This window comes from Scyliorhinus torazame, chromosome 13, assembly GCF_047496885.1.
Source record: "Scyliorhinus torazame isolate Kashiwa2021f chromosome 13, sScyTor2.1, whole genome shotgun sequence".
NCBI classification, from domain to species: domain Eukaryota; kingdom Metazoa; phylum Chordata; class Chondrichthyes; order Carcharhiniformes; family Scyliorhinidae; genus Scyliorhinus; species Scyliorhinus torazame.
In genome coordinates this window covers 195,049,233-195,076,734 of record NC_092719.1, presented here as the reverse complement: position 1 = coordinate 195,076,734, position 27,502 = coordinate 195,049,233, and the positions used below count along the sequence as shown (strand labels likewise).

At 51.0% G+C, this 27,502-nt stretch overlaps 1 protein-coding gene across 1 annotated transcript in view; it reads left to right on the top strand.

Annotated features, from left to right (window-relative positions):
* Positions 1-27,502, top strand: part of LOC140388481 (inter-alpha-trypsin inhibitor heavy chain H3-like) — a 94,767-nt gene that overhangs the window by 19,272 nt on the left and 47,993 nt on the right. Inside the window, exons 11-12 of the mRNA XM_072472749.1 lie at positions 19,888-20,013; positions 23,239-23,420. Of these exons, the coding sequence (XP_072328850.1) occupies positions 19,888-20,013; positions 23,239-23,420 (308 nt within the window). The remainder of the gene's footprint in view (positions 1-19,887; positions 20,014-23,238; positions 23,421-27,502) is intronic.

Genomic DNA, 27,502 nt, shown 5'->3' with positions numbered 1-27,502 from the left:
TTTTATTAGTAAAACATGAGAAATTTTTGATTTGTTATCTGCTAAAATCAGTTAAGACGTAATTCTTCAAGTGTGCCCCATTCATTTGTCCTGTTCAAGGCCTCTCTGCTACTTTCATTCCATCCAGGCTATGTGGTCACAAGCTGGTTACTGGGTCACTGATGTGAGGAACCAATGTTTGGCTGTGGTGGGTGACTTTGGCAGAGTTGTGTCTACATTATCAGCATTTGATATGAAGGAGACAAATGAGGGTTCGCTAAGTGCCAACGGTCAGCAGAGTTAGAATTGGCGGCAGCTTGTCGTGCAGAGTGCAAATGGAGAGATGGAGGTAAAAGGGGAGAAAGTGGACAAGCTGTGATATCTTCTTCAGCTTGCCACTCATCACAGCCCTGTTCATAGGAGTCTTCCCCTGTCTGTGATGGCCAGTACATGTTCCTCCATGTAGAGAATAAGCAGGATGATTTTGGTCTTCTGCCAGAAAGAATGGCGTGTCTCAGTGGCATCCTCATGAGGTACCTGTCATGATTGTATGGTTCATATGTAATATAACAGTCATGAGCTGGAGTCTCTGTGATATCGCGCCGAAATGGCGAAAGGCGATCAGCCAGAGAATCGGATCCGATGCCAAAATCCGGATTGACGCCGGTTTCGCGCCGAATCGGAATTCTCCGGACCCCCAACCCGACGAAATCGCGGCGCCCACTGCATGGCCCGGAAGTACAGTACGCATCTCATTATCTGCCCTGATGACCAATTCTCCAGGGCCTCAGCGATTCTGCGTCCCGGATGAGCCGATTTCCTGACGGTGTGTTTCTAACCACCTTTTAAAATTTGTGAAGCCGACGTGCTGGCTGAGGCGGCTGCGAGAGGAGGTAAGATTTGCCGTTGGGGATCCGCGGGCTCCTGTATCGTACTCTGCCCGTGCTTTCTGCAGGGGAGTGGGGGGCTGCCAGGGCCGGCGGAGAGGAGGGGAAGCGGGGGAGTCAGTTCGAGCAGCTGGGGAGCCTCTGACATGACAAGGGCGGAGCACACGCAACCTGTGCCATTATGGCGGCCATCTTGTTCGCCACCCACCCTGGCCCCTGGGTGGACGCCGAGGAAACTTCCATACTTCCTGGCCACTCCACTCAAACAGCGACACCCACCGGGGGACCACCCAGGGCCACATCAACGGCAGCCCCCAGTGAGGGCAGTGCCATAAAACAGTGGCACTGGCAGCGGGGACAGGCGCCAAGACCAGGGGCACCGACGGGGCCGGTGTGAGTGGGTGGGGGACATGCGTGGCTGATGCGAGCGGTGACAACTGGGGCACCCTGTAGCTCATGGTATCTGGTTGTGCACGTGTGTATGCACCATGATGACATGTTTTCCCCTCATCCCCTGCAGATAATCATGCTTGGTCACCAACCAGTGATGTTGGCCACCGTGGTGGCGGCCGCTGCCCTGCATGCAGCCTGTGGCAGTGTGGGCGGGGGCGGCTCAGAGAGGAGGCGGAGGCTGCATCAGAGGAGCGGGCTGCAGAGGGGCAGGTGGCAGCCGCTCAAGCTGGAGGGCCGGCTGCCCAACTAGACGAGGAGGAGGAGAAGGTTGTGATCTGCTGCATCCTCCACAATATAGCCCTGCAGAGGGGCGATGTGCTGGAGGAGGATGAGGAGCAAGGGCATGCCTCATCAGATGAGGAGGATGAGAGGGAGGGGGACAGGGAGCGGGACAATGAGCGGGACTAGGGGCTGGCCAGGCACGGGTGGCCGCGCAACCCCATCGTCAGGGCCAGTGAGCACGGGACACATTAGTCGACACATGTTTCACAAACTAACGGGGAGGGGAGGGTGCTGGGCAGGGACACGGACACCACAATACCACATCCCTTGACCACCGAACACCCTCACCTCCCATACCACCGAACACCCACACCTCCCACACCATTGAACACCCTCACCCCCGACACCACCGAACCCCCCACACCACCGAACCCCCTCACCCCCCACACCACCGAACACCCTCACCTCCCATACCACCGAACACCCACACCTCCCACACCATTGAACACCCTCACCCCCGACACCACCGAACACCCTCACCGCCCCCAACACCGAACACCCTCACCGCCCATACCACCGAACACCCTCACCCCACATACCACCGAACACCCTCACCGCCCCCAACACCGAACACCCTCACCTCCCATACCACCGAACACCCTCACCTCCCATACCACCGAACACCCTCACCTCCCATACCACCGAACACCCTCACCCCACATACCACCGAACACCCTCACCTCCCCCAACACCGAACACCCTCACCCCACATACCACCGAACACCCTCAACCCCGACACCACCGAACACCCTCACCTCCCACACCACCGAACACCCTCACCCCACATACCACCGAACACCCTCACCGCCCCCAACACCGAACACCCTCACCTCCCATACCACCGAACACCCTCACCTCCCATACCACCGAACACCCTCACCTCCCATACCACCGAACACCCTCACCCCACATACCACCGAACACCCTCACCGCCCCCAACACCGAACACCCTCACCTCCCATACCACCGAACACACTCACCCCACATACCACCGAACACCCTCACCGCCCCCAACACTGAACACCCTCGCCTCCCATACCACCGAACACCCTCACCTCCCATACCACCGAACACCCTCACCTCCCATACCACCGAACACCCTCACCTCCCATACCACCGAACACCCTCACCTCCCATACCACCGAACACCCTCACCCCACATACCACCGAACACCCTCACCTCCCCCAACACCGAACACCCTCACCCCACATACCACCGAACACCCTCAACCCCGACACCACCGAACACCCTCACCTCCCACACCACCGAACACCCTCACCCCACATACCACCGAACACCCTCACCGCCCCCAACACCGAACACCCTCACCTCCCATACCACCGAACACCCTCACCTCCCATACCACCGAACACCCTCACCTCCCATACCACCGAACACCCTCACCCCACATACCACCGAACACCCTCACCGCCCCCAACACCGAACACCCTCACCTCCCATACCACCGAACACACTCACCCCACATACCACCGAACACCCTCACCGCCCCCAACACTGAACACCCTCGCCTCCCATACCACCGAACACCCTCACCTCCCATACCACCGAACACCCTCACCTCCCATACCACCGAACACCCTCACCCCACATACCACCGAACACCCTCACCTCCCCCAACACCGAACACCCTCACCCCACATACCACCGAACACCCTCAGCCCCGACACCACCGAACACCCTCACCGCCCCCAACACCGAACACCCTCACCTCCCATACCACCGAACACCCTCATCCCCCACACCACCGAACACCCTTACCCCCCACACCACCGAACTCCCTCACCGCCCCCAACACCGAACACCCTCACCTCCCATACCACCGAACACCCTCACCTCCCATACCACCGAACACCCTCACCTCCCATACCACCGAACAGCCTCACCTCCCATACCACCGAACACCCTCACCTGCCATACCACCGAACACCCTCATCCCCCACACCACCGAACCCCCTCACCCCCCACACCGGCGAACCCCCTCATCCCCCACACCACCGAACACCCTCACCCCCCACACCACCGAACCCCCTCACCCCCCACACCACCGAACCCCCTCACCACCGAACCCCCTCACCCCCCACACCACCGAACCCCCTCACCACCGAACACCCTCACCGCCCCCAACACCGAACACCCTCACCTCCCATACCACCGAACACCCTCATCCCCCACACCACCGAACCCCCTCACCCCCCACACCGGCGAACCCCCTCATCCCCCACACCACCGAACACCCTCACCCCCCACACCACCGAACACCCTCACCGCCCCCAACACCGAACACCCTCACCTCCCATACCACCGAACACACTCACCCCACATACCACCGAACACCCTCACCGCCCCCAACACTGAACACCCTCGCCTCCCATACCACCGAACACCCTCATCCCCCACACCACCGAACACCCTCACCTCCCATACCACCGAACCCCCTCACCCCACATACCACCGAACACCCTCACCCCCCCACACCGGCGAACACCCTCATCCCCCACACCACCGAACACCCTCATCCCCCACACCACCGAACCCCCTCACCCCCCACACCGGCGAGCCCCCTCATCCCCCACACCACCGAACACCCTCATCCCCCACACCACCGAACACCCTCACCCCACACCACCGAACACCCTCACCCCCCACACCACCGAACCCCCTCACCCCCAAACCCCCTCACCCCCACACCACCGAACCCCCTCACCCCCACACCACCGAACACCCTCACTATCCCTACCACCGAACACCCTCACCCCCCCATACAACAGAACGCCTCACACCCCACACCACCGAACACCCTCACCCCCCCATACCACCGAACACCCTCATCCCCACACCACCGAACCCCCTCAACCCCCACACCACCAAACACCCTCAACCGCACACCACCGAACACCCTCACCTCCCCACACCACCGAACCCCCTCACTTCCCACACCACCGAACCCCCTCACCTCCCACACCACCGAACCCCCTCACTTCCCATACCACCGAACCCCCTCACCTCCCACACCACCGAACCCCTTCACCCCCCACACCACCGAACCCCCTCACCACCGAACCCCCTCACCTCCCACACCACCGAACCCACGAACCCCCTCACCCCACACCACCAAACCCCCTCACCCCCCACACCACCGAACATCCTCACCTCCCATACCACCGAACCCCCTCACCCCCCACACCACCGAACCCCCTCACCCCCCACACCACCGAACACCCTTACCCCCCACACCACCGAACCCCCTCACCTCCACACCACCGAACCCCCTCATCCACACACCACCGAAGCCCCTCACCCACGACACCACTGAACACCCGAACTCCCCACACCACCGAACACCCTCACCCCCCACACCACCGAACACCCTCACCCCCCCACACCACCGAACACCCTCACCCCCCCCACACCACCGAACAGCCTCACCCCCCCACACCACCGAACACCCTCACCCCCCCACACCACCGAACACCCTCACCCCCCCCACACCACCGAACACCCTCACCCCCCCACACCACCGAACACCCTCACCCCCCCACACCACCGAACACCCTCACCCCTCCACACCACCGAACACCCTCACCCCCCCACACCACCGAACACCCTCACCCCCCCACACCACCGAACCCCCTCACCCCTCCACACCACCGAACACCCTCACCCCCCCACACCACCGAACACCCTCACCCCCCCACACCACCGAACACCCTCACCCCCCCCACACCACCGAACACCCTCACCCCTCCACACCACCGAACACCCTCACCCCCCCACACCACCGAACACCCTCACCCCCCCCACACCACCGAACACACTCACCCCTCCACACACCGAACACCCTCACCTCCCACACCACCGAACACCCTCACCCCCCCACACCACCGAACACCCTCACCCCCCCACACCACCGAACACCCTCACCCCCCACACCACCGAACACCCTCACCCCCCCACACCACCGAACACCCTCACCCCTCCACACCACCGAACACCCTCACCCCCCCCACACCACCGAACACCCTCACCCCTCCACACCACCGAACACCCTCACCCCCCCACACCACCGAACACCCTCACCCCACACCACCGAACACCCTCACCTCCCACACCACCGAACACCCGCACCCCCCCCCACACCACCGAACACCCTCACCCCTCCACACCACCGAACACCCTCACCTCCCACACCACCGAACCCCCTCATCCCCCCCACACCACCGAACACCCGCACCTCCCACACCACCGAACACCCTCACCCCCCCCCCACACCACCAAACCATCCGCATGCACACCATCTCCGTTTTACATACCTGGGGCTCTACAATCTGGGGGCACTGGGTTGCCAGTGACAGCGGGTCTGGTCCATGGGATGGAGGATGATGACAGCCTGCTCTGCGATGAGCTCCGAGCTCCACAGCATTGGACAATGTCTGACCCATGCCCACAGTTGTACCTTCCACCTGGGTGATCCCTGCATGCAAGCTGGCCAGTCCATCACACGGTCCTGTCGAATCGCTGGGGACGGGGTGATGAGGATGGTCGGGGGAGGGGGGGGGGGTTGCATGGTCCACCCACTGGGCCTCTCCCATCCACCACTCCTCACTCCCAGTAGCCATCACTGATCACCCAATCCCCACACCCATCAGGCAGAGCACAGAGGCATGTTCCAACGGTGTTGACAATGTACAGTCTGTGCCCTAGCCCCTATAACTAAACTGTGGCCTGCACCCGTGCCAACTTAACTGGTTTCTAACTTCCTGGCCTTCAGTGTCCTAACACTACGCTTAGGTGGTTCCCCAGATGATACAGCAGGAGTGGAGGCCGACTGCTCTGACTCCCGCCTTGTGACGAGGGTCTCCTGGGGCGGCCTGGCCTTGATGGACCCAGCTGTTGCTTGGGCGTCCCGGGTGGCGTGGTGCTGCCCTGTTCTGCCCGCTGCCCACCATGATGCACCAGGGACAGAAGAGGGAGAATCCGAGGTGCTGCGGTGTTCCGGCAGCTCTCTTGCAGGAGTCACCAGCACGTGCCCCAGCACCTCCTCCATCCTCGGGGTGTCCAATGGCCCCCGGACTTCTCCATGGGACGGGGGTGCGAACGGAGCCAACCTCCGAGGCCCCCCTGACACCTGGCACTGCCAGTCCAGATGCCCGCTCTGGTGTTGACATGTGTCTGAAAGTTAGAGGCCATGAAGCACAGGGAGTCGGCCACCTCCCTCTGTGTCTGTGCGAGAACCTGGGCAATGCCACCGATGCTCTCTGCAATGGCCTGCTGTGACTGGGCCATCACCTGGGCAATGCCGCCGACGCTCTCAAACATGGCCTGCTGTGCCACACTGAGGAATGCAGCTGCAATGTCCAGGTGGCTCTGGCACATGGTTGCCTGTGAGTGGGCAGCCCTGTCCTGGGCTATGGCCCCCGCCTGCACAGAATGCCCCAGGCCTTGCATACTCTGACCCATGTCCGACTCCGTCGCCCCATTGCCTCCACCGCGGATGCCATCCGTGCGGTCGGCCTGGATGGCACGCTTGACCACCATCACTCCCTGCTCTTACAGGGGATGGACTCCACCTCCGTCTGCAGGTGCTGAAAGCTGGCCGTCATCTCCTCCTCTAGTCCCTGGGTCTCTGCCTGCACCTGAACTATGGGTGGGACTGGATGCTCCAGGAGCCCGGGACCCATCTGGGCGGAAGCTGGTTGCTGGGGCTGGCATGCCCTCCGACCGTCCGGCCCCATAGCTGCTCCTACCTCCGCCTGCTGTACCAGAACGACTGTGTAATGCGCACCAGTGAGTGTCCCAGAAGTCTCTTCACTCATTTGCCCAACCAAGGTGATAGTCTCTGAGATGGTGGAGGGTGTTGGAGATAGCTGTAACGGAAAGGTCAGTGACCCCTGCAACCCAAACTCCGGCGTCTCCTGGGTCGTGGTGTCCTGGGTCGTGGTGTCCTGGGTTATGCTGTCCTGGGTCGGGGTCCCCTGGATCGTGGTGTCCTGGGTTGGTGTCCCCTGGGTCGTGGTGTCCTGGGTCTTCTCGGGCACAGGGCTGGTGTTCCGGCTGCTCTCCCCGTCAGTGCTCGGATTTCTGGGGGGCACCGGCCATGGCCCTCACTGGGGGCGGAGGCCTCGGATGGTCCTGTAAGACACAAGACGGCATTTATGGACAGACAGACAGACAGGGGTGAGGTGTGAGCTGGTGAGGGCTGGGGTGTGGGGGCTGTGGGGGTTTGGGTGTGGGGTGAGGGGTGTTGGGGTGTGGGGGGTTGAGTTGGGCACACATTTGTCGTGAGGAGCCACAACCAGGCGGGGTGTGTCTCACTTTGTGGTGCACCGCCGACCTCCGCATGGCGACCTCCCTCTCCTCTGGCCCGCCGAAAATGTCTAGTGCCCTCTGTTCGGGCACGTGAGGGGACGCAGGTCTGGTGGTCCCCCTCCAGTCTTCTCCCGCTCCCGGCTGCTGTGCGCAGCGTGTCCTGGATGGGGGCAAACACAAGCAGCAACAGTGTTAGAAGTCCGATGCATGCAGCCCATGGGTTGGGCCTCTGATGGCATCAGTGGCCATGGCACACGGTCATTGCGGCTGGCATAGGTGGCCCCCCCGTCGATTCTCCGCCCGGGATGGGCCAAGCGGCCGTACCAAAAACCCGAGTCCTGCCGCCGCCGTTCTAACCTGGTCTTACCCGGCGGGACCTCGGTGTGGAATGGTCCGGGTGCGGCCTATGGGCAGGCCGGCCTCTCGGGCTGGTGGCCTCTTTCTTCTCCGCCGGCCCCTGTAGCCCTGCACCATGTTGCGTCGGGGTCAGTGCGGAGAAGGGAGCCACTGCGCATGTGCACGTTGGCGCCCGTGCCACTGTGCATGCGTGCGTTGGCACTGGTGCTATTGCGCATACGCAGACCCCGCGGTGCCCAGTTGATGCCGGGATCAGCAGCTGGAGCGGCGTGGGTCGCTCCAGTGCCGTGCTGGCCCCCTGTATGGGCCAGAATTGGTGATCCTGAGGCCATGTTGAACCCGTCGGAAGACGCAACGGCGTTTACGACGGCGTCAACACTTAGCCTCAGGATCAGAGAATCCTTCCCCACTTATTTTTCTGCTGTTGGAGCCATAGTTGACACAGCAGTGACAATACACAGGGACATCTTTTATACTGGAGTTATCTTGTGCTATTAATTGTCTAATGATTCCAGATGGAGACATCTCCTCCTCACCTTGGCCTGAACTAAGGCAGAATTCCCCATAACTCCTTGGCACATTCCAATTGAGGTACTTAATCTGCAATATAAACAGCTCTGCCAGCTGGTCTTTCTTATTTCTTCTGCTCTTTTAACTTAATTATTTTTTTAATAAACATTTTATTGAGGTACTTTTGGTATTGTAACAACAACAAAATAAACAATGTACATGAAACTATAAACATAGTGCAAAAGCCGTCTCCCTTCCTGACAGGTCCCACCTTTATTAACCCCCTACTCTAAGCTAAACTAACCCCCGCCCCTTCTGCTGACGATTAATTTTCCGCGAAGAAGTTGACGAACGGTTGCCACCTCCAGGCGAACCCTAACATTGATCCTCTCAAGACGAACCTGATTTTCTCCAAACAGAGAAAGCTAGCCATGTCCAATAGCCAGGTCTCCGACTTCGGGGGCTTTGAGTCCCTCCAAGCTAACAGTATCCATCTCCGGGCTACCAGGGAAGTAAAGGCTAGAACGTCTGCCTCTTTCTCCTGCTGGATTCCCGGATCTTCCGACACTCTGAAAATCGCCACCTCTGGGCTCGGTGCCACCCTTGTTTTTAACACCGTGGACATGACACCTGCAAACCCCTGCCAAAATCCCCTAAGCTTCGGACATGTAGGAAGGCAGTGCAGGTGTCCTCTTGTCCTCTGCGGTCATCTCCCTGCAAAACAGATATACCGTTTTGGATACTGTTGAGGGAGATGGCTCATCAGGGGAAGGCAGCAGCAGCCAGGTTCATGGCACCATGGCTGGCTCTGCTGCGCAGCTGGGCAGGAAGAAGAATGGCAGGGCTATAGTAATAGGGGACTCAATTGTAAGGGGAATAGACAGGCGGTTCTGCGGATGCAATCGAGACTCCAGGATGGTATGTTGCCTCCCTGGTGCAAGGGTCAAGGATGTCTCGGAGCGGTTGCAGGACATTCTGGGGGGGGGAGGGTGAACAGCCAGCTGTCGTGGTGCACATAGGCACCAACGATATAGGTAAAAAATGGGACGAGGTCCTACAAGCTGAATATACGGAGTTAGGAGTTAAACTAAAAAGTAGGACCTCAAAGGTAGTAATCTCAGGATTGCTACCAGTGCCACGAGCTAGCCAGAGTAGGAATGTCAGGATAGATAGGATGAATGCATGGCTCGAGAGATGGTGCAAGAGGGAGGGATTCAAATTCCTGGGACATTGGAACCAGTTCTGGGGGAGGTGGGACCAGTACAAACCAGACGGTCTGCACCTGGGCAGGACTGGAACCGATGTCCTAGAGCTTTGCTAGAGCTGTTGGGGAGAGTTTAAACTAATGTGGCAGGGGGATGGGAACCGATGCAGGAAGTTGGAAGGTAGTAAAACAGGGACAGAAACAAAAGGCAGTAAGGGGGAAAGTGTAAGGCAGAGAAGCCATCGTCAAAAAGCAAAAAGGGCGACAGTACAAGGTACAGTGACTGAGGGGAGCTCAGTGAATAGGACCAGGAATACTAAAAGGAATAAAACGGGAAGTGAAAACATTAATGGTAAGCGACGCGGCAGGTTGTTACATGAAGATATGGGTTCAACGACAAAGAAAATTAGGAGAAAGGTTAAGAGGAAATATAACTTAGGAGAGGTTACTGATCGAGGTGTTAAGATTCAGAACAGAGGTAAAAAAGCCGACATAAGTTTAATTTACCTGAATGCTCGTAGTATTCGGAATAAGGTAAATGAGTTGATGGCGCAAATCATCGTGAATGACTATGATTTAGTGGCCATTACTGAAACCTGGTTAAAGGATGGTCACGACTGGGAGTTAAATATCCGAGGATATCAAACTATTCGGAAGGACAGAGTGGATGGTAAGGGAGGTGGTGTAGCTCTGTAATTTAAGGATGACATCCGGGCAACAGTAAGGGATGACATCGGTGCTATGGAGGATAAGGCTGAATCCATTTGGGTGGAAATCAGGAATAGTAAGGCAAAAAGGTCACTGATAGGAGTAGTCTATAGGCCACCAAATAGTACCATTATGGGGGGGCAGGCAATAAACAAAGAAATAACTGATGCATGTAGAAATGGTACAGCAGTTATCATGGGGGATTTTAATCTACATGTTGATTGGTTTAACCAGGTCGGTCAAGGCAGCATTGAGGAGGAGTTTATAGAATGTATCCGCAATAGTTACAGTTTGTAATGGAACCTACGAGGGAACAAGCGGTCCTAGATCTGGTCCTATGTAATGAGACAGGATTGATTCAGGATCTCATAGTTAGGGATCCTCTCGGAAGGAGCGATCACAACATGGTGGAATTTAAAATACAGATGGAGGGTGAGAAGGTAAAATCAAGCACTAGTGTTTTGTACTTAAACAAAGGAGATTACAATGGGATGAGAGAAGAACTAGCTAAGATACACTGGGAGCAAAGACTTTATGGTGAAACAGTTGAGGACCAGTGGAGAACCTTCCAAGTGATTTTTCACAGTGCTCAGCAAAGGTTTATACCAACAAAAAGGAAGGACTGTAAAAAGAGGGAAAATCGACCGTGGATATCTAAGGAAATAAGGGAGAGTGTCAAATTGAAGGAAAAATCATACAAAGTAGCAAAGATCAGTGGGAGACTAGAGGACTGGGAAATCTTTAGGGAGCAACAGAAAGCAACTAAAAAAGCTATAAAGAAGAGTAAGATAGATTATGAGAGTAAACTTGCTCAGAATATAAAAACAGATAGTAAAAGTTTCTACAAATATATTAAACAAAAAAGAGTGGCTAAGGTAAATATTGGTCCTTTAGAGGATGAGAAGGGAGATTTAATAATGGGAGATGAGGAATTGGCTTCACTTGTGGAAGACACAAATAACATGCCAGTGACTGATGGAAATGAGGCTATGACAGGTGAGGACCTTGAGAGGATTGTTATCACCAAGGAGGTAGCGATGGGCAAGCTAATGGGGCTAAAGGTAGACAAGTCTCCTGGACCTGATGGAATGCATCCCAGAGTGCTAAAAGAGATGGCTAGGGAAATTGCAAATGCACTAGTGATAATTTACCAAAAGTCACTAGACTCTGGGGTGGTCCCAGCGGATTGGAAATTAGCAAACGTGACACCACTGTTTAAAAAAGGAGGTAGGCAGAAAGCGGGTAATTATAGGCCAGTGAGCTTAACTTCGGTAGTAGGGAAAATGCTGGAATCTATCATCAAGGAAGAAATAACAAGGCACCTGGATGGAAATTGTCCCATTGGGCAGACGCAGCATGGGTTCATAAAGGGCAGGTCGTGCCTAACTAATTTAGTGGAATGTTTTGAGGACATTAACAGTGCGGTAGATAACGGGGAGCCAATGGATGTGGTATATCTGGATTTCCAGAAAGCCTTTGACAAGGTGCCACACAAAAGGTTACTGCATCAGATAAAGATGCATGGCATTAAGGGGAAAGTAGTAGCATGGATAGAGGATTGGTTAATTAATAGAAAGCAAAGAGTGGGGATTAATGGGTGTTTCTCTGGTTGGCAATCAGTAGCTAGTGGTGTCCCTCAGGGATCAATGTTGGGCCCACAACTGTTCACAATTTACATAGATTATTTGGAGTTGGGGACCAAGGGCAATGTGTCCAAGTTTGCAGGCGACACTAAGATAAGTGGTAAAGCAAAAAGTGCAGAGGATACTGGAAGTCTGCAGAGGGATTTGGATAGGCTAAGTGAATGGGCTAGGGTCTGGCAGATGGAATGCAATGTTGACAAATGTGAGATTATCCATTTTGGTAGGAATAACAGCAAAAGGGATTATTATTTCAATGATAAAATATTAAAACATGCTGCTGTGCAGAGAGACCTGGATGTGCTAGTGCATGAGTCGCAAAAAGTTGGTTTACAGGTGCAACAGGTGATTAAGAAGGCAAATGGAATTTTGTCCTTCATTGCTAGAGGGCTGGAGTTTAAGACTAGGGAGGTTGTACTGCAATTGTATAAGGTGTTAGTGAGGCCACACCTGGATTATTGTGTTCAGTTTTGGTCTCCTTACTTGAGAAAGGATGTACTGGCACTGGAGGGTGTGCAGAGGAGATTCACTAGGTTAATCCCAGACCTGAAGGGGTTGGATTACGAGGAGAGGTTGAGTAGACTGGGACTGTACTCGTTGGAATTTAGAAGGATGAGGGGGGATCTTATAGAAACATATAAGATTATGAAGGGAATAGATAGGATAGATGCGGGCAGGTTGTTTCCACTGGCGGGTGAAAGCAGAACTAGGGGGCATCGCCTCAAAATAAGGGGAAGTAGATTTAAGACTGAGTTTAGGAGGAACTTCTTCACCCAAAGTGTTGTGAATCTATGGAATTTCTTGCCCAGTGAAGCAGTGGAGGCTCCTTCATTAAATTTTTTTTGATAAGGATAGATAGTTTTTTGAAGAATAAAGGGATTAAGGGTTATGGTGTTCGGGCCGGAAAGTGGAGCTGAGTCTGAAAAAGATCAGCCATGATCTCATTGAATGGTGGAGCAGGCTCGAGGGGCCAGATGGTCTACTCCTACTCCTAGTTTTTATGTTCCCGTACCAGCCTCCCCGACAGGCGCCGGAATGTGGCGACTAGGGGCTTTTCACAGTAACTTCATTGAAGCCTACTCGTGACAATAAGCGATTTTCATTTCATTTTCATTTCTTATGTCCAGAACATGTGGACATGGTTCGCCAGTCCTCCCACACATTTTGCACACCTGTCTTCCACCCCAAAGAATCTGCTCATCCGGGCCACTGTCATTTAATGGTAAGATTCTTGGCAGTGTGGATGAGCAGAGAGATCTCGGTGTCCATGTACATAGATCCCTGAAAGTTGCCACCCAGGTTGAGAGTGTTGTTAAGAAGGCGTACGGTGTGTTAGCTTTTATTGGTAGAGGGATTGAGTTCCGGAGCCATGATGTCATGTTGCAGCTGTACAAAACTCTGGTGCGGCTGCATTTGGAGTATTGTGTGCAATTCTGGTCGCCTCATTATAGGAAGGATGTGGAAGCATTGGAAAGGGTGCAGAGGAGATTTACCAGAATGTTACCTGGCATGGAGGGAAGATCTTATGAGGAAAGGCTGAGGGACTTGAGGCTGTTTTCGTTAGAGAGAAGAAGGTTAAGAGGTGACTTACTTGAGGCATACAAGATGATCAGAGGATTGGATAGGGTGGACAGTGAGAGCCTTCTTCCTCGGATGGTGATGTCTAGCACGAGGGGACATAGCTTTAAGTTGAGGGGAGGTAGATATAAGACAGATGTCAGAGATAGGTTCTTTACTCAGAGAGTAGTAAGGGCTTGGAATGCCCTGCCTGCAACAGTAGTGGACTCGCCAACACTAAGGGCATTCAAATGGTCATTGGATAGACATACGGACGATAAGGGAATAGGGTAGATGGGCTTTAAAGTGGTTTCACAGGTCGGCGCAACATCGAGGGCCGAAGGGCCTGTATATTTGTGGCTATCTAAGGAAATAAGGGAGAGTATCAAATTGAAGGGAAAAACATACAAAGTAGTAAAGATCAGTGGGAGACTAGAGGACTGGGAAATCTTTAGGGGGCAACAGAAAGCTACTAAAAAAGCTATAAAGAAGAGTAAGATAGATTATGAGAGTAAACTTGCTCAGAATATAAAAACAGATAATAAAAGTTTCTACAAATACATAAAACAAAAAAGAGTGGCTAAGGTAAATATTGGTCCTTTAGAGGATGAGAAGGGAGATTTAATAATGGGAGATGAGGAAATGGCTGAGTAACTGAACAGGTTTTTGGGTCGGTCTTCACAGTGGAAGACACAAATAACATGCCAGTGACTGATGGAAATGAGGCTATGACAGGTGAGGACCTTGAGAGGATTGTTATCACCAAGGAGGTAGTGATGGACAAGCTAATGGGGCTAAAGGTAGACAAGTCTCCTGGACCTGATGGAATGCATCCCAGAATGCTAAAAGAGATGGCTAGGGAAATTGCAAATGCACTAGTGATAATTTACCAAAAGTCACTAGACTCTGGGGTGGTCCCGGCGGATTGGAAATGAGCAAACGTGACACCACTGTTTAAAAAAGGAGGTAGGCAGAAAGCGGGTAATTATAGGCCAGTGAGCTTAACTTCGGTAGTAGGGAAAATGCTGGAATCTATCATCAAGGAAGAAATAGCGAGTCATCTGGATGGAAATTGTCCCATTGGGCAGACGCAGCATGGGTTCATAAAGGGCAGGTCGTGCCTCACTAATTTAGTGGAATTTTTTGAGGACATTAACAGTGCGGTAGATAACGGGGAGCCAATGGATGTGGTATATCTGGATTTCCAGAAAGCCTTTGACAAGGTGCCACACAAAAGGTTGTTGCATATGATAAAGATGCATGGCATTAAGGGGAAAGTAGTAGCATGGATAGAGGATTGGTTAATTAATAGAAAGCAAAGAGTGGGGATTAATGGGTGTTTCTCTGGTTGGCAATCAGTAGCTAATGGTGTCCCTCAGGGATCAGTGTTGGGCCCACAACTGTTCACAATTTACATAGATGATTTGGAGTTGGGGACCAAGGGCAATGTGTCCAAGTTTGCAGACGACACTAAGATAAGTGGTAAAGCAAAAAGTGCAGAGGATACTGGAAGTCTGCAGAGGGATTTGGATAGGCTAAGTGAATGGGCTAGGGTCTGGCAGATGGAATACAATGTTGACAAATGTGAGGTTATCCATTTTGGTAGGAATAACAGCAAAAGGGTTTATTCTTTAAATAATAAAATATTAAAACATGCTGCTGTGCAGAGAGACCTGGGTGTGCTAGTGCATGAGTCGCAAAAAGGTGGTTTACAGGTGCAACAGGTGATTAAGAAGGCAAATGGAATTTTGTCCTTCATTGCTAGAGAGATGGAGTTTAAGACTAGGGAGGTTCTGCTGCAATTGTATAAGGTGTTAGGGAGGCCACACCTGGAGTATTGTGTTCAGTTTTGGCCTCCTTACTTGAGAAAGGACGTACTGGCACTGGAGGGTGTGCAGAGGAGATTCACTAGGTTAATCCCAGACCTGAAGGGGTTGGATTACGAGGAGAGATTGAGTAGACTGGGACTGTACTCGTTGGAATTTAGAAGGATGAGGGGGGATCTTATAGAAACATATAAGATTATGAAGGGAATAGATAGGATAGATGCGGGCAGGTTGTTTCCATTGGCGGGTGAAAGCAGAAGTAGGGGGCAGAGCCTCAAAATAAGAGGAAGTAGATTTAGGACTGAGTTTAGGAGGAACTTCTTCACCCAAAGGGTTGTGAATCTATGGAATTCCTTGCCCAGTGAAGCAGTAGAAGCTCCTTCATTAAATGTTTTTAAGATAAAGATAGATAGTTTTTTGAAGAATAAAGGGATTAAGGGTTATGGTGTTTGGGCCGGAAAGTGGAGCTGAGTCTGAAAAAGATCAGCCATGATCTCATTGAATGGTGGAGCAGGCTCGAGGGGCCAGATGGCCTACTCCTGCTCCTAGTTCTTATCTTCTTATGTTCTTATGTACTGCGCTGTAATGTTCTATGTTCCATGTTCTATGTGAGCACGGTGAACGACCTTAAACTGTACCAGTCTGAGCCTGGCACATGTTGCGGACGTGTTGACTCTACTCAATGCGTCCGCCCATCGACCATCCTCTATCTCTCCTCCCAGCTCCTCCTCCCAATTGCGCTTCAGCTCCTCGGTCTGCGTTTCCTCTGACCCATAAGTTCCTTGTAAATGTCAGAGACGCTCCCTTCTCCTACCCACCCTCTGGAAACTACCCTGTCCTGAATCCCCCTTAGCGATAGGAGCGGGAAGATTGACACCTGTTTATGTAGGAAGACCCGCACCTGCAGATACCTGAATTTGTTTCCCCTCGCCAACCCAAACTTCTCCTCCAGCGCCCTCATACTCGGAAAGCTCCCCTCTGTAAACATGTCCGCCATCCTCTCAATCCCTGCTCTCGCCATATCCGGAACCCCCCCATCCATACTTCCCGGGGCAAACCAGTGATTATTACAGATTGGAGACCAGACCGATGCTCCCTCTGCTCCCACATGTCTCCTCCATTGCCCCCAGACTCTCAGGGCCGCCATCACCACAGGGCTGATGGAGTACCGTACCGGCGGGAACGGCAGAGGCGCAGTTACCAATGCCCCCCAGACTGGTGCCCTTGCATGAAGCCGCCTCCATACACTCCCATGTTGACCCCTCCCCCACCACACACTTCCTGATTATGGCTATATTCGCCGCCCAGTAATAGTTACTAAAATTTGGCAGCGCCAGCCCGCCCTCTCCCCGACTCCGCTCAAGTATTACCTTCTTTACCCGCGGGGTCTTGCCCACCCAAACGAAGCCAGTGATTCCTTTGTTGACCTGTTTAAAAAAGGACTGCGGAATAAGGATGAGGAGACACTGAAATACAAACAGGAATCACCGTCTGCACCCTCCCAGCCAGTGACAACGGAAGCGTGTCCCATCTCCGAAAATCGTCCTTCATTTGGTCTACTAGCCGGGCCAGATTTAATTTATGCAGCCGGTCCCATCCCTGCGCCACTTGAATGCCTAGGTACCTAAAGCTTCCCCCTATTAATCTAAACGGCAGCTCCCCCAATCGTCTCTCCTGTCCCCTCGCCTGGACCACAAACATCTCACTTTTCCCCATATTTAGCTTATACCCTGAAAACCGGTCAAATTCCCCTAGAATCCTCATGATTTCTTCCATCCCCCCTATTGGGTCCGATACATATAGAAGCAGGTCATCTGCATAGAGCAAGACTCTATGCTCCAACCCCCTCCCCCACCCCGGACCAGCCCCTTCCAGCCCCTTGAGGCTCAGAGCAATTGCCAACGGCTCAATAGCTAGCGTGAACAAAAGTGGGGAGAGGGGCATCCCTGTCTCGTCCCCCAGTGCAGTCTAAAGTAGCCCGATGTTGTCTTATTCGGCCGTATGCTTGTCACAGGCGCCTGATACAGCAACCTGACCCAGTCAATAAAGCCCCTCCCAAATCCGAACCGTCCCAATACCTCCCACAGATAATCCCATTCTACCCGATCAAAAGCCTTTTCTGCATGCATTGCGATCACTACCTCCACCTCCCAACATTCCGAGGGCATCATGATCACGTTTAACAGCCTCCTTACATTGGCCACCAACTGCCTACCCTTAACAACCGCCGTCTGGTCCTCCCCAATAACGTCCGCAACACAATCCTCAATCCTGGAGGACAATATTTTGGCCAGCAATTTGGCATCCACATTCAACAGGGATATCGGCCTTTAGGACCCACACAGCTCCGGGTTCTTGTCCCGCTTCAGAATCAGCGAAATTGTGGCCTGTGACATCGTCAGGGGCAACACCCCTCTTTCCCTTGCCTCATTGAACATCCTCAACAACACCGGCCCCAATATCCCAGAGAACTTTTTATAAAACTCCACTGGGTACCCGTCCGGCCCCGGGGCTTTACCCGACTTTTAATTTAATTTTAATTAACCATATTTACAGTTCTATGATTCCCACTCCCCTCATTTTACAAAAAAGGAAAGAAAGACTGGAAATTATATAAGATTTCATATGCCCAAGGTACGCTTCAAAGTGCCTGACAGCCAATTAAGAACATCCGAAATGTAGTTGCTGCTACAATGTACGAAATGCAGCAGCCAGTGCACTTACAGAAAACACCTCCATAGAATCATACAATCCCTACAGTGCAGAAGGAGGCCATTCAGCCCATCAAGTCTGCATAGACCCTTCAAAAGAGCACTTTACCCACGTCTATTCCCCCGTCTACCCCGCCTTATCCCCATTGCAGGAATTGAATCCGGGTCCGGCTCTGAGGCAGCAGTGCTAACCATTGTGCCACTGTGCATTGTGATAATGGCTATATCATTTGTTTCTGTGCAATATTGATTGCGGGATAAATATTGGTCAACACATTGAGATAACTTCCTGATTCTTCTTTGAAATAGTGCAAGGGGATATTTTACACCTACCCAAGGAGGCAGGAGGGGCTCTGGTTTAACATTTCATTTGGAGACCCATGGCTCTAATAATGCAGTGCTCCCTCGATACTGCACTAGGGTGTCAGCCTAGGTTTTTGTGCTCATGTCCTGAAGTATGATTTGAACAGGAACCTTGCAACTCAGGCAAGAGTACTACATGCGAAGCATAAGTTTCTTAAATTACTACAAAGGAGAAACAAAGCATAGATATGTACCTCAATATTTTGGTGATTACAGAGTAGCGGTGTTTAAACAGATCCATTTTCTTTTTTTAAAGAATTTTTAAAATTGAGGCATTTATAATTTTATCAATTTTAAACATCAACAATGTAACCAACAAACCCCCCGAGCATACGCCCCAGCGAACATGGCTTACATAAACAGTGCCACCTTCCCCGGCCCCCCTCCGTAGGTTCTCCTGCCCTCACTTGTCTCTCCCATGCCTCCCCTTTCCCCCCCACTTTCCCCCCTCCCCCCAGCTTAATTTCTCTCAAGAAAGTCAATGAACAGCTGCCACCTCCGAGCAAACGCTGCAACAATCTCTTCAAGGCGAATTTAACTTTCTCGCGTCTGAGAAACCCCGCCATATCGCTAACCCATACCCCGACTTCGGGGGCTCCGAGTCCTTCCATCCCAATAGGATCCGTCTCCGGGCCACCAGGGAGGCAAAGGCCAGGAAATCGGCCTCGCTCACCCCCTGGGCTCCCGGGTCTACCGACACAACAAAGATCGCCACGTCTCAACTCGGCACCACCCTCACTTGTAAGACCTCTGACATGGAGCAAACCCATGCCAAAAAATCCTCAGCCTCGGGCATGGCCAAAACATATGGACATGGTTTGCAGGACCCCCGCACAGCGCCTACACCTATCCCAACAGATCCATTTTCTAATTATGTGGTTATTCTACTAAGCATCTCCCAGATATTCTAACAGAGCCACTTTGCCACATTTTGCAATTTTGTCCCAGTGATCGTTTAAAACAAGGAGTCAAATGACATTTCAACGTCTGAAATTTAGTTGCCTAATTTATATTTTGATGGCATCACACAACCGTGTAAATTTCTGCAAAATTTTGAAAGACAGGATGATCTTTTGTTGCAGGAACAAATATAAATGATGCCATGGTGAAAGCAGTAAGACTACTGGACAAGGCCTACCAAGACAAGCAGCTGCCTGAAAGAAGTGTCTCCATGATCATTCTGTTAACTGACGGTCATCCAAATTCAGGTTACTAAAATTATGTACCTTCCTTGAAAATCTGGGGTCAAAACTAGAGCTCAAAGCTGCTCATGGACAAGGTCGATTTGAGAGGGACAATATTAAACCTTACGTTCTGAGGATTCCTTAATTAAAGTTCTTTGAGAAATATTTGCAATATTTTATAACCAATGCTTTCTGATAGTGAAACCCCAAAATAGAAATAAACACAAAGCATTTCTTCTAGAAATCACCAAATCATGGGGATTGTCCCTGTTACAAATTTAGGATTGGATTAGAAATCTTCCTGGGTTCACTTGCTGAAGCAGTCAGAGTTAAATCCCACCACCTTTAATCCACTAGTGCCTTAGTCGGACCCAGGAGTATAACAATTGTCGCTTTTGATTATACGTAACAACCTGAAAAGAAATAGATTGTTTTTATAGAGCCCCTTTTACTGCCACAGCACCACCCAACATGCTTTACAGATAATTAATTATTCTTGAACTTTAGTCACTGCTGCCATTCCTCAGTCATAAAATCTGTTTTTAGTGGTGGTGGTTGAAAGATAAATATTGGTCAGGACGCTGGTGTGAACTCCCCTGCTTTTCTTCAAGTTAGTACCATGGGATCTTTACATCCATCCGAGAGGACTCAATGCTTCATCTGTGACAGCGCGTCTGACAGTGCATTCTGCATGGCCAGCCAGAACTGGAGTGGACTTTAAAGCCTCAACTTTCTGTTGCAGAGACGCAGGAGCCACATCTAATGCCTTACAGACTTGTACTTCTTTTTCTCCAAAACTGCTGAGTTAACACAGGTTGAGGTAAAGTTAGGCTTTAATCAAAAGTTGTTGAATGTCCATAATCAGTAAACATACAGAATAATAAGATTAATGAGAGTGACTTGATACGCTTTCTCCAATATTTATTTGTGTATTATTCCAAAAGTTCAGCTGTCCAATAAAAGCTGAACTATTTCCGGAGTATATGTGCAATGATGCACTTTCACTGACTTCATTAACGCTGAGGACCAGGTTTGACCCCAGCCCTGGGTCACTGTCCGTGTGGAGTGTGCACATGTCTGCGTGGGTTTCACCCCCACAACTCAAAGATGTGCAGGGTAGGTAGATTGGCCACTCTAAATTGCCACTTAATTGGAATAAAATAATTGGGCACTCTAAATTTATTTTAATAAATACATTTCACGAATGGAACATTAATTTCTACTTTCCTTAACTTCAGCCAAACCCTTTTGGCTTCGCTGTTGGTCAGATCTGTCCCCGACGAAGTGTTGATTTATTTTCATTCTGTAATTCCCTCATTGTCCTCCATTTGGTATTTAATGTCTTTCATTGCCCCCTTTCTGAGGTCTTTCATTGCCCTCCTTCTGGGGTGTTTCATTGCCCTCTCCCTGAAGTCTTCTTTTGCCTCCTAACTGATGTCTTTGTTGCCTCCTCTTTGTGGTCTTAATTGCTTCCTGTGATGTCTTCCATTGCCATTTCCTTAAGGTCTTCATTGCCTCCTCTGAGGTCTTCCATTGCCTCGTCTTTGAGGTCTTCATTGCTTTCTGGGATCTTCTCCAATTTTCGTGTCCATAACCATTTGTTCCTTCTGTGGTTGCCACTTTAATTGTATTACTACTTTAAAATACATTGCTGCTTTAAGACTGTCATTTTAAAAACTCCGCTGTCAGCTTTCACGCACTTTTGGAGTTTTGGCATGAACCTGGATATTCTCTTATTTTTAAACTTTTAAAACTTCTCCTTTTACTAAAGGAGAGCCCTTTCAGCGGTCATGGGTTGGGGGGGAGGGGGGTATGGGGAAGATTTTGGACTTATTGGAAAGTCTGTTTCTTCTTTTTTTTAAGGTACTGATTTATTTTGGCAATTTTACTCATAGAGCGGACGAGGTCTGTTCGGGGCATTCGTTTTTAAAAAAAACTTGCTAAATTCACTTTTTTAAAGGTTAAGGAATCCTCTTCTTTGGTTGAAGTCCATCAGTGCAGCAATTGTTGCCATGGAGCCCCTGAAAACTCTGCTCTGACATTGGGAGATAGTCAATTTCAGCTCCTTGATTTTACCCGTGCATTGTGACACTTTCTTAGAAGCTTTATGGCCTTTCTTAGAAACTTTGCAGAAATTCTTTTTTTTTAAACTGAAGTTCTGTTTTTTTTAAACTTAATGCCACAGCTCTTGCTTCACAGAGATATGTTTCTTTTGACTGACCAATTCAGGTTTGTTCTGCATCTGTCCCTCAACCTTTCCATTGCTTTGACCCTGCCGGAAGCCTCGCCTCCTCATCTTACAATGTAAGCAGAGGTATGTTTCTGCATTTCACTCACCCTACTTGTGATTCTAACCCAGGGGGTCAGTGTGTGTTTTCTCCATTGCTCACACAGTGTGCAACTGTCCATCTTTCCTGATTCTACATTACTCAGGATCTAGCAATATCTTAACATCTCAAATGCATTTCTTCGTCCAAAGACAGGCATTTGGGTAAGTACTTTTTTTACAGACTTCGATTAAAACGGGATACTCACAGGTTGGGCATGAGGCAGTGTCAGGATAATTTTATACTTGTTACCAGATGTAATGATGCAATTTCACAGACTTTATTAGAAACACAAAAAGATTTATTAATAAGAAGAATTGTGCAGCAGTACAGCAGCCACACAGCTGCATCTATTCCCCTACATGTCGCCTTTCTAAGAGAGGACTCCACCCCCTGGGGTGAATACCCACTCTGACTCCCTATTCGTTGCCCAGGCCAGGTGACCCTTACTCTGCTGTGTTGCTCTGAAAGAGAAAATCGCCACAAATCACACAATATGATGTGCATCAGTGGTGAAAGTACTAGAATGACTTAGTTGCTCTATAAATAGGACCTAAAGTGCTAATCATATAAAAAAGTAAAACCTTTATCCAGTCCAATAAAACCCCTAAAAAGACTAAAAAATAGAAATACTCAATAATCATTTATTTTACCATGTTTTGTAGCACATTCACTCTAAGAGCTAATTTCACAAAATGAATAATTCCAAAATAAATCATTTTAGGGGCTGGTTTAGCACAGGGCTAAATCGCTGGCTTTGAAAACAGACCAAGGCAGGCCAGCAGCACGGTTCAATTCCTGTACCAGCCTCCCCGAACAGACACCGGAATGTGGCGACTAGGAGCTTTTCACAGTAACATCATTTGAAGCCTACTTGTGACAATAAGCGATTTTCATTTCATTTTTTTCATTTTTATTACAGGAGAATCAAACCCAACAAGAATCCAGCAGAATGTCAAAAATGTCGCTGATGGCAAGTACAATGTGTATTGCCTTGGTTTTGGTTACGATGTTAATTACAATTTTCTGGAGATAATGGCACTGGAGAATAACGGTGTAGCACGGCGAATTTATGAGGATTCAGATGCTCCCTTACAACTCCAGGTAAAATGCAGATTAAATATTGACAGATATTGGCTCATTTACCATGATCCAGAATGTCCTCAGAGATGCTCCCATTGCTGCTGTAACATCAACGTTAAGTGCAGCCAAAACCCTGTTGATATTAATGAAATGAATTACAAACACACTTCAGATAAAGTTATCGGCCGCTCAAGCGAGAGGTCAAAAACGAGAACCGCACCAGGCGCCAAGCAGTTTGCGATGCAATCGGCCACTCCCGTAGGCGAAATCGAGATCTCACCGTAGCCAGGCGAGAAACTAATTATCACCACTTAAGCCCCATTTCCATACAATTCACAAGAGGGACCCCCATATCCAATGGCCTCCTGTCATTCACCAGCCTCCCCATCAAGTGGTCACGCCGGTTAGTACTCCTTTTTAAAAGCGTGAACTTGGCGGAAGAGCCTGATTCACTTAGGACGTGGCCTGGTCCGTCATTGCATCCTTACCCACCCACCACCTCCATTTCCCACCCTCCCAGGGTCTGTGTCAAATCACTCCAGGTGCTGGAGCATGCCACTGTCGAGGGCAGGGGCTGTTGATAACCCGCAGAGAGCTGAGTGCCAGTGCTCCTCAATCTATGTCATAGTCTGACCCCTGCAAGTCTGCTGATTGCTCACTCACACCCATCAACTGCACATGGTGATGCATTGAGGACGAAAGTGACAGAGGCATCACGCTGGATGTGCACGGGCAACACGGTAACGCAGTGACTAGCACTGCTGCCTCACGGCGCCGAGGTCCCAGGTTCGATCACGGCCATGGGTCACTGTCTGTGTGGAATTTGCACCTTCTCCCCGTGCTTGCATGGGTATCTTTGCCACAACCCAAAGATGTGCAGGGTACGTGGATTGGCCACGCTAAATTGCCCCTTAATTGAAAAAATAAATTGGGTACTCTAAAATAAAAAAAATTTTAAATACTGGTTGTGCAGAAGGGTGTTTAATGTTTTGTATAGGTCCCCACTCTCCCGATGGTGCCTCCCTCACCCCATTCCCCCTACCACAGTGCCCTCAGTGATCCTCGATATGCTTTGCCCTCCTAGCTCTACTACTACATCTCGGTGTCTCCCCAGCATGCTTGACAGCGGTGGAGGCTGCTAGCTGTTTAACTTGTCCTGTGGCCTTCGATGCCCCGGCTCACTTGTCGATGGTACATGCACAGCCCTGACGCCCTGTCCTATGTTCTGACTCCAAGACGCGGCCTCATCAGAGGTGTGGAACTCGGGGGAGCTGGGGTGGCTACTGTCGCCATCCCATGGGATGGGTTTGGGTTGTCACCCAACAGCCCCCTCCTCCCATTCAGTGCCCATAGAGCCCTGGGGTCCACCTTGGGATGGAGGGGCAGATGATTCAAGCCCTGGCTGCCCCGCATCATCTGGCTCTGCCAGTCCTGGCGGTTCCCCAATGTCTGCACCATAGTGTCGCCGTCCTCAGTTATTGGATCATGCTCTGCAGTGCCTCGGCAATGCCCACCTGCAACTGGGACAAGCCCCACAGCGCCTCGGCCATTCCCATCTGAGAGCGGGACATTGTCCCGCAGAATCTCATCAAGGACAGCCTGGTACTGGATCACATCTCCCAGCGAGGCAGACATTCTGTCGACACCCTCAACCATGGCCGTCACCGACTGCGCGATGCCTTGGACACCTTCACTATGGTGCTGACACTGTGCACAAGGCTCTCCACTATGATCGCCACCCTAGCAGTGTTGGCCTTGGGGCCACACATTGTTGGCGAAATCTCCTGTGCCCATAGCCTCTAGAACTCCTCCAAGCGGGTATGGATCTGCTGGAGTGATGCTGACATATCCCTCTGAATGTCCTGGACGCTCCCTATCGTCTACATCGGCTCCATACCACAGGCTGAGCATCAGGCTGGGACCCAGCTGGGTCCTGGGATCCAGCAGCCCTCCGACTGGGGTCAGTGGGAGGGAGGGATCAGTCAGTAAGGTAATAACAACTCACATTTGACAGATCCTCTGGGTGGAGCCCGGTGGTTCCTCATCTCTGCAGCGTCCACCAGCCTCCGCGTGGGTGACCGATTTGTCCTCGGCCACCCCGGTCATCCAGCGCCCAGGGCCCTGCTCCTCGAAAGAGGTGAGGATCCTTAAGTCTGGCACCCCTTCACCACTCTGTGCCCCCTCAATTATGGGAGAGCTTTTCCTGTGGAGACACAGAGAGGGCATCGTTAGCCACATGCATAGTTCATAGTGGTGGGAGGGGGGCGTGGAGGGAGGGTTGGGTGTCACCTGGGAAGTTGGGGGGGTGGATGCTCCCTGGGTGCAGGGGGAGGGCGGGGTGCGTTGGTGTCTACTCATCCGTGCTGCCCGGTGTTGATCTTTTATCAGCACTGGAGGCCATTCCTCCTAGTCACACGCCCCAAGTTCACAGTCGCCGCCACCTCATCCCAGGCAACACTGGCTGCTCCGTGGTTGACTCTCCTGGGCCCTCGGGGAAACAGGACATCCCTCCTGGCCTCCACAGCATCCAGCAACCTCCCCAGGTCAGCATCCCAAATCTTGGGAGCGGTCTCCTCGGTCATTATTGTGAGCTGGCTGATGTTGGCTGAGCAAGTGCAGCTTAAGTGCTGCTCGACATTGTTAGCAGGGGGCTGATGAGCGCGGTCCCGGCAAATCAGCTGGCGATCCTTCATTTGTGGCGAGAAGCCCGTGAGGCCTCGTTAAGTTGAATTGCGTTGCCGGCCTTGCTGGACCAAGCGCCGGGAACCTCGTGGCAATTCCCGTTCGCTACCACACTTAGAACTTTTTCCAGAGAATCACGCCATAGTGGCAGAGTGGGAACATCTGTGAAGAAATTTGCAGCATTTAACTCACCTCTTCTCATGATTCATTTTATGTATTGGGTGATACTAGGTTGTATAACTTGTGGTAACTTGTATCTTGTAAGTTTGACTTGCAGTAACAATTGTCAGACACACTACAGCTGTTAAATCTGGGGCGCGATCTAACCGAATTGCAACAGAATGCCATAGCGAGCACATTTAGCGGGTTGTCGTGGATTTAGGTTATTCCGGATCAGATAATACTCTATTACTAACCTATGCCCTAGATTAACCTATTAAAAGAGGGAAACCTGTTTTCCTGCCAAGACTCAGAATAGATCTCACAAAGGGAGAATGCTTTTCTGGGTCTCAGACAGTTAAACAGGATTTCAGTTACTTTCTATAGGGAGAGTTCAGATTTGTCACTCATAACTAAATCGATACCTCTTGAGGTCCTATCGCCTACTTAGGCTTCCTAAATGAGTGTCTAGGAGATCAACCTCGAGAGTAATTTTCACACAGTATGATTTTAATTAAAGTATCTATATTGTGAAAATACTACCAATAGATACATACTGAATTGCAGAGTTAAAGTATAAGTGGACTAAACAGTCCTTCTAGTTATCTACTAACATACTAACTTCTCTCAATCGAATGAGATATCTTAACATGGAAAAATCCTTAAAGCATCTCTATCAGATTCTTAGTACATTTCTAAGAAGTTATAGGAAAACCATACTTACAACAGGTTTTGTCCAACAAGACAAGCTTCCTAAGAACAGAACTGACTCTCCCCCTAAGAGGGGGGTCAGGATCAGAGAGAGAATACTTCTGCTAAAATGCCTTCTCTTTATATACATTAAACTTGCTTATCGGTTCAGGAAGGCATTTGTTACCTTGGCATTTATTGTTGGTTAATTACCTATAGCGAAATGGCTAATTGGATGTACTATCACTGATAGATCTTTTAATGGTTGTAGTGTCTGTGTCCAGGGTTCTGAGATATATTGGCAAGGGAGGCACTGGTTGGTGCCTGCCTCTGTTCAGGGTGACATCCTCTCCAGATCTCAAAACAGACACTTTTGTGAAGGCGTTATTGTAAGTGTCCAAAGGTATAGTTTGAGAAAGATTTGTGTATCTACTTATCTGGAGAATTCCCTGTCCTTATATTTTGAATACTTCTCGGGAGGGGAGTTCATCTCAAAGGATTTATGGTCTATCAAAGAAGAGCCTTTAATTGTTTGATACTAATGAGTCCTTGGAACCAGCTTGGAGTCTCTC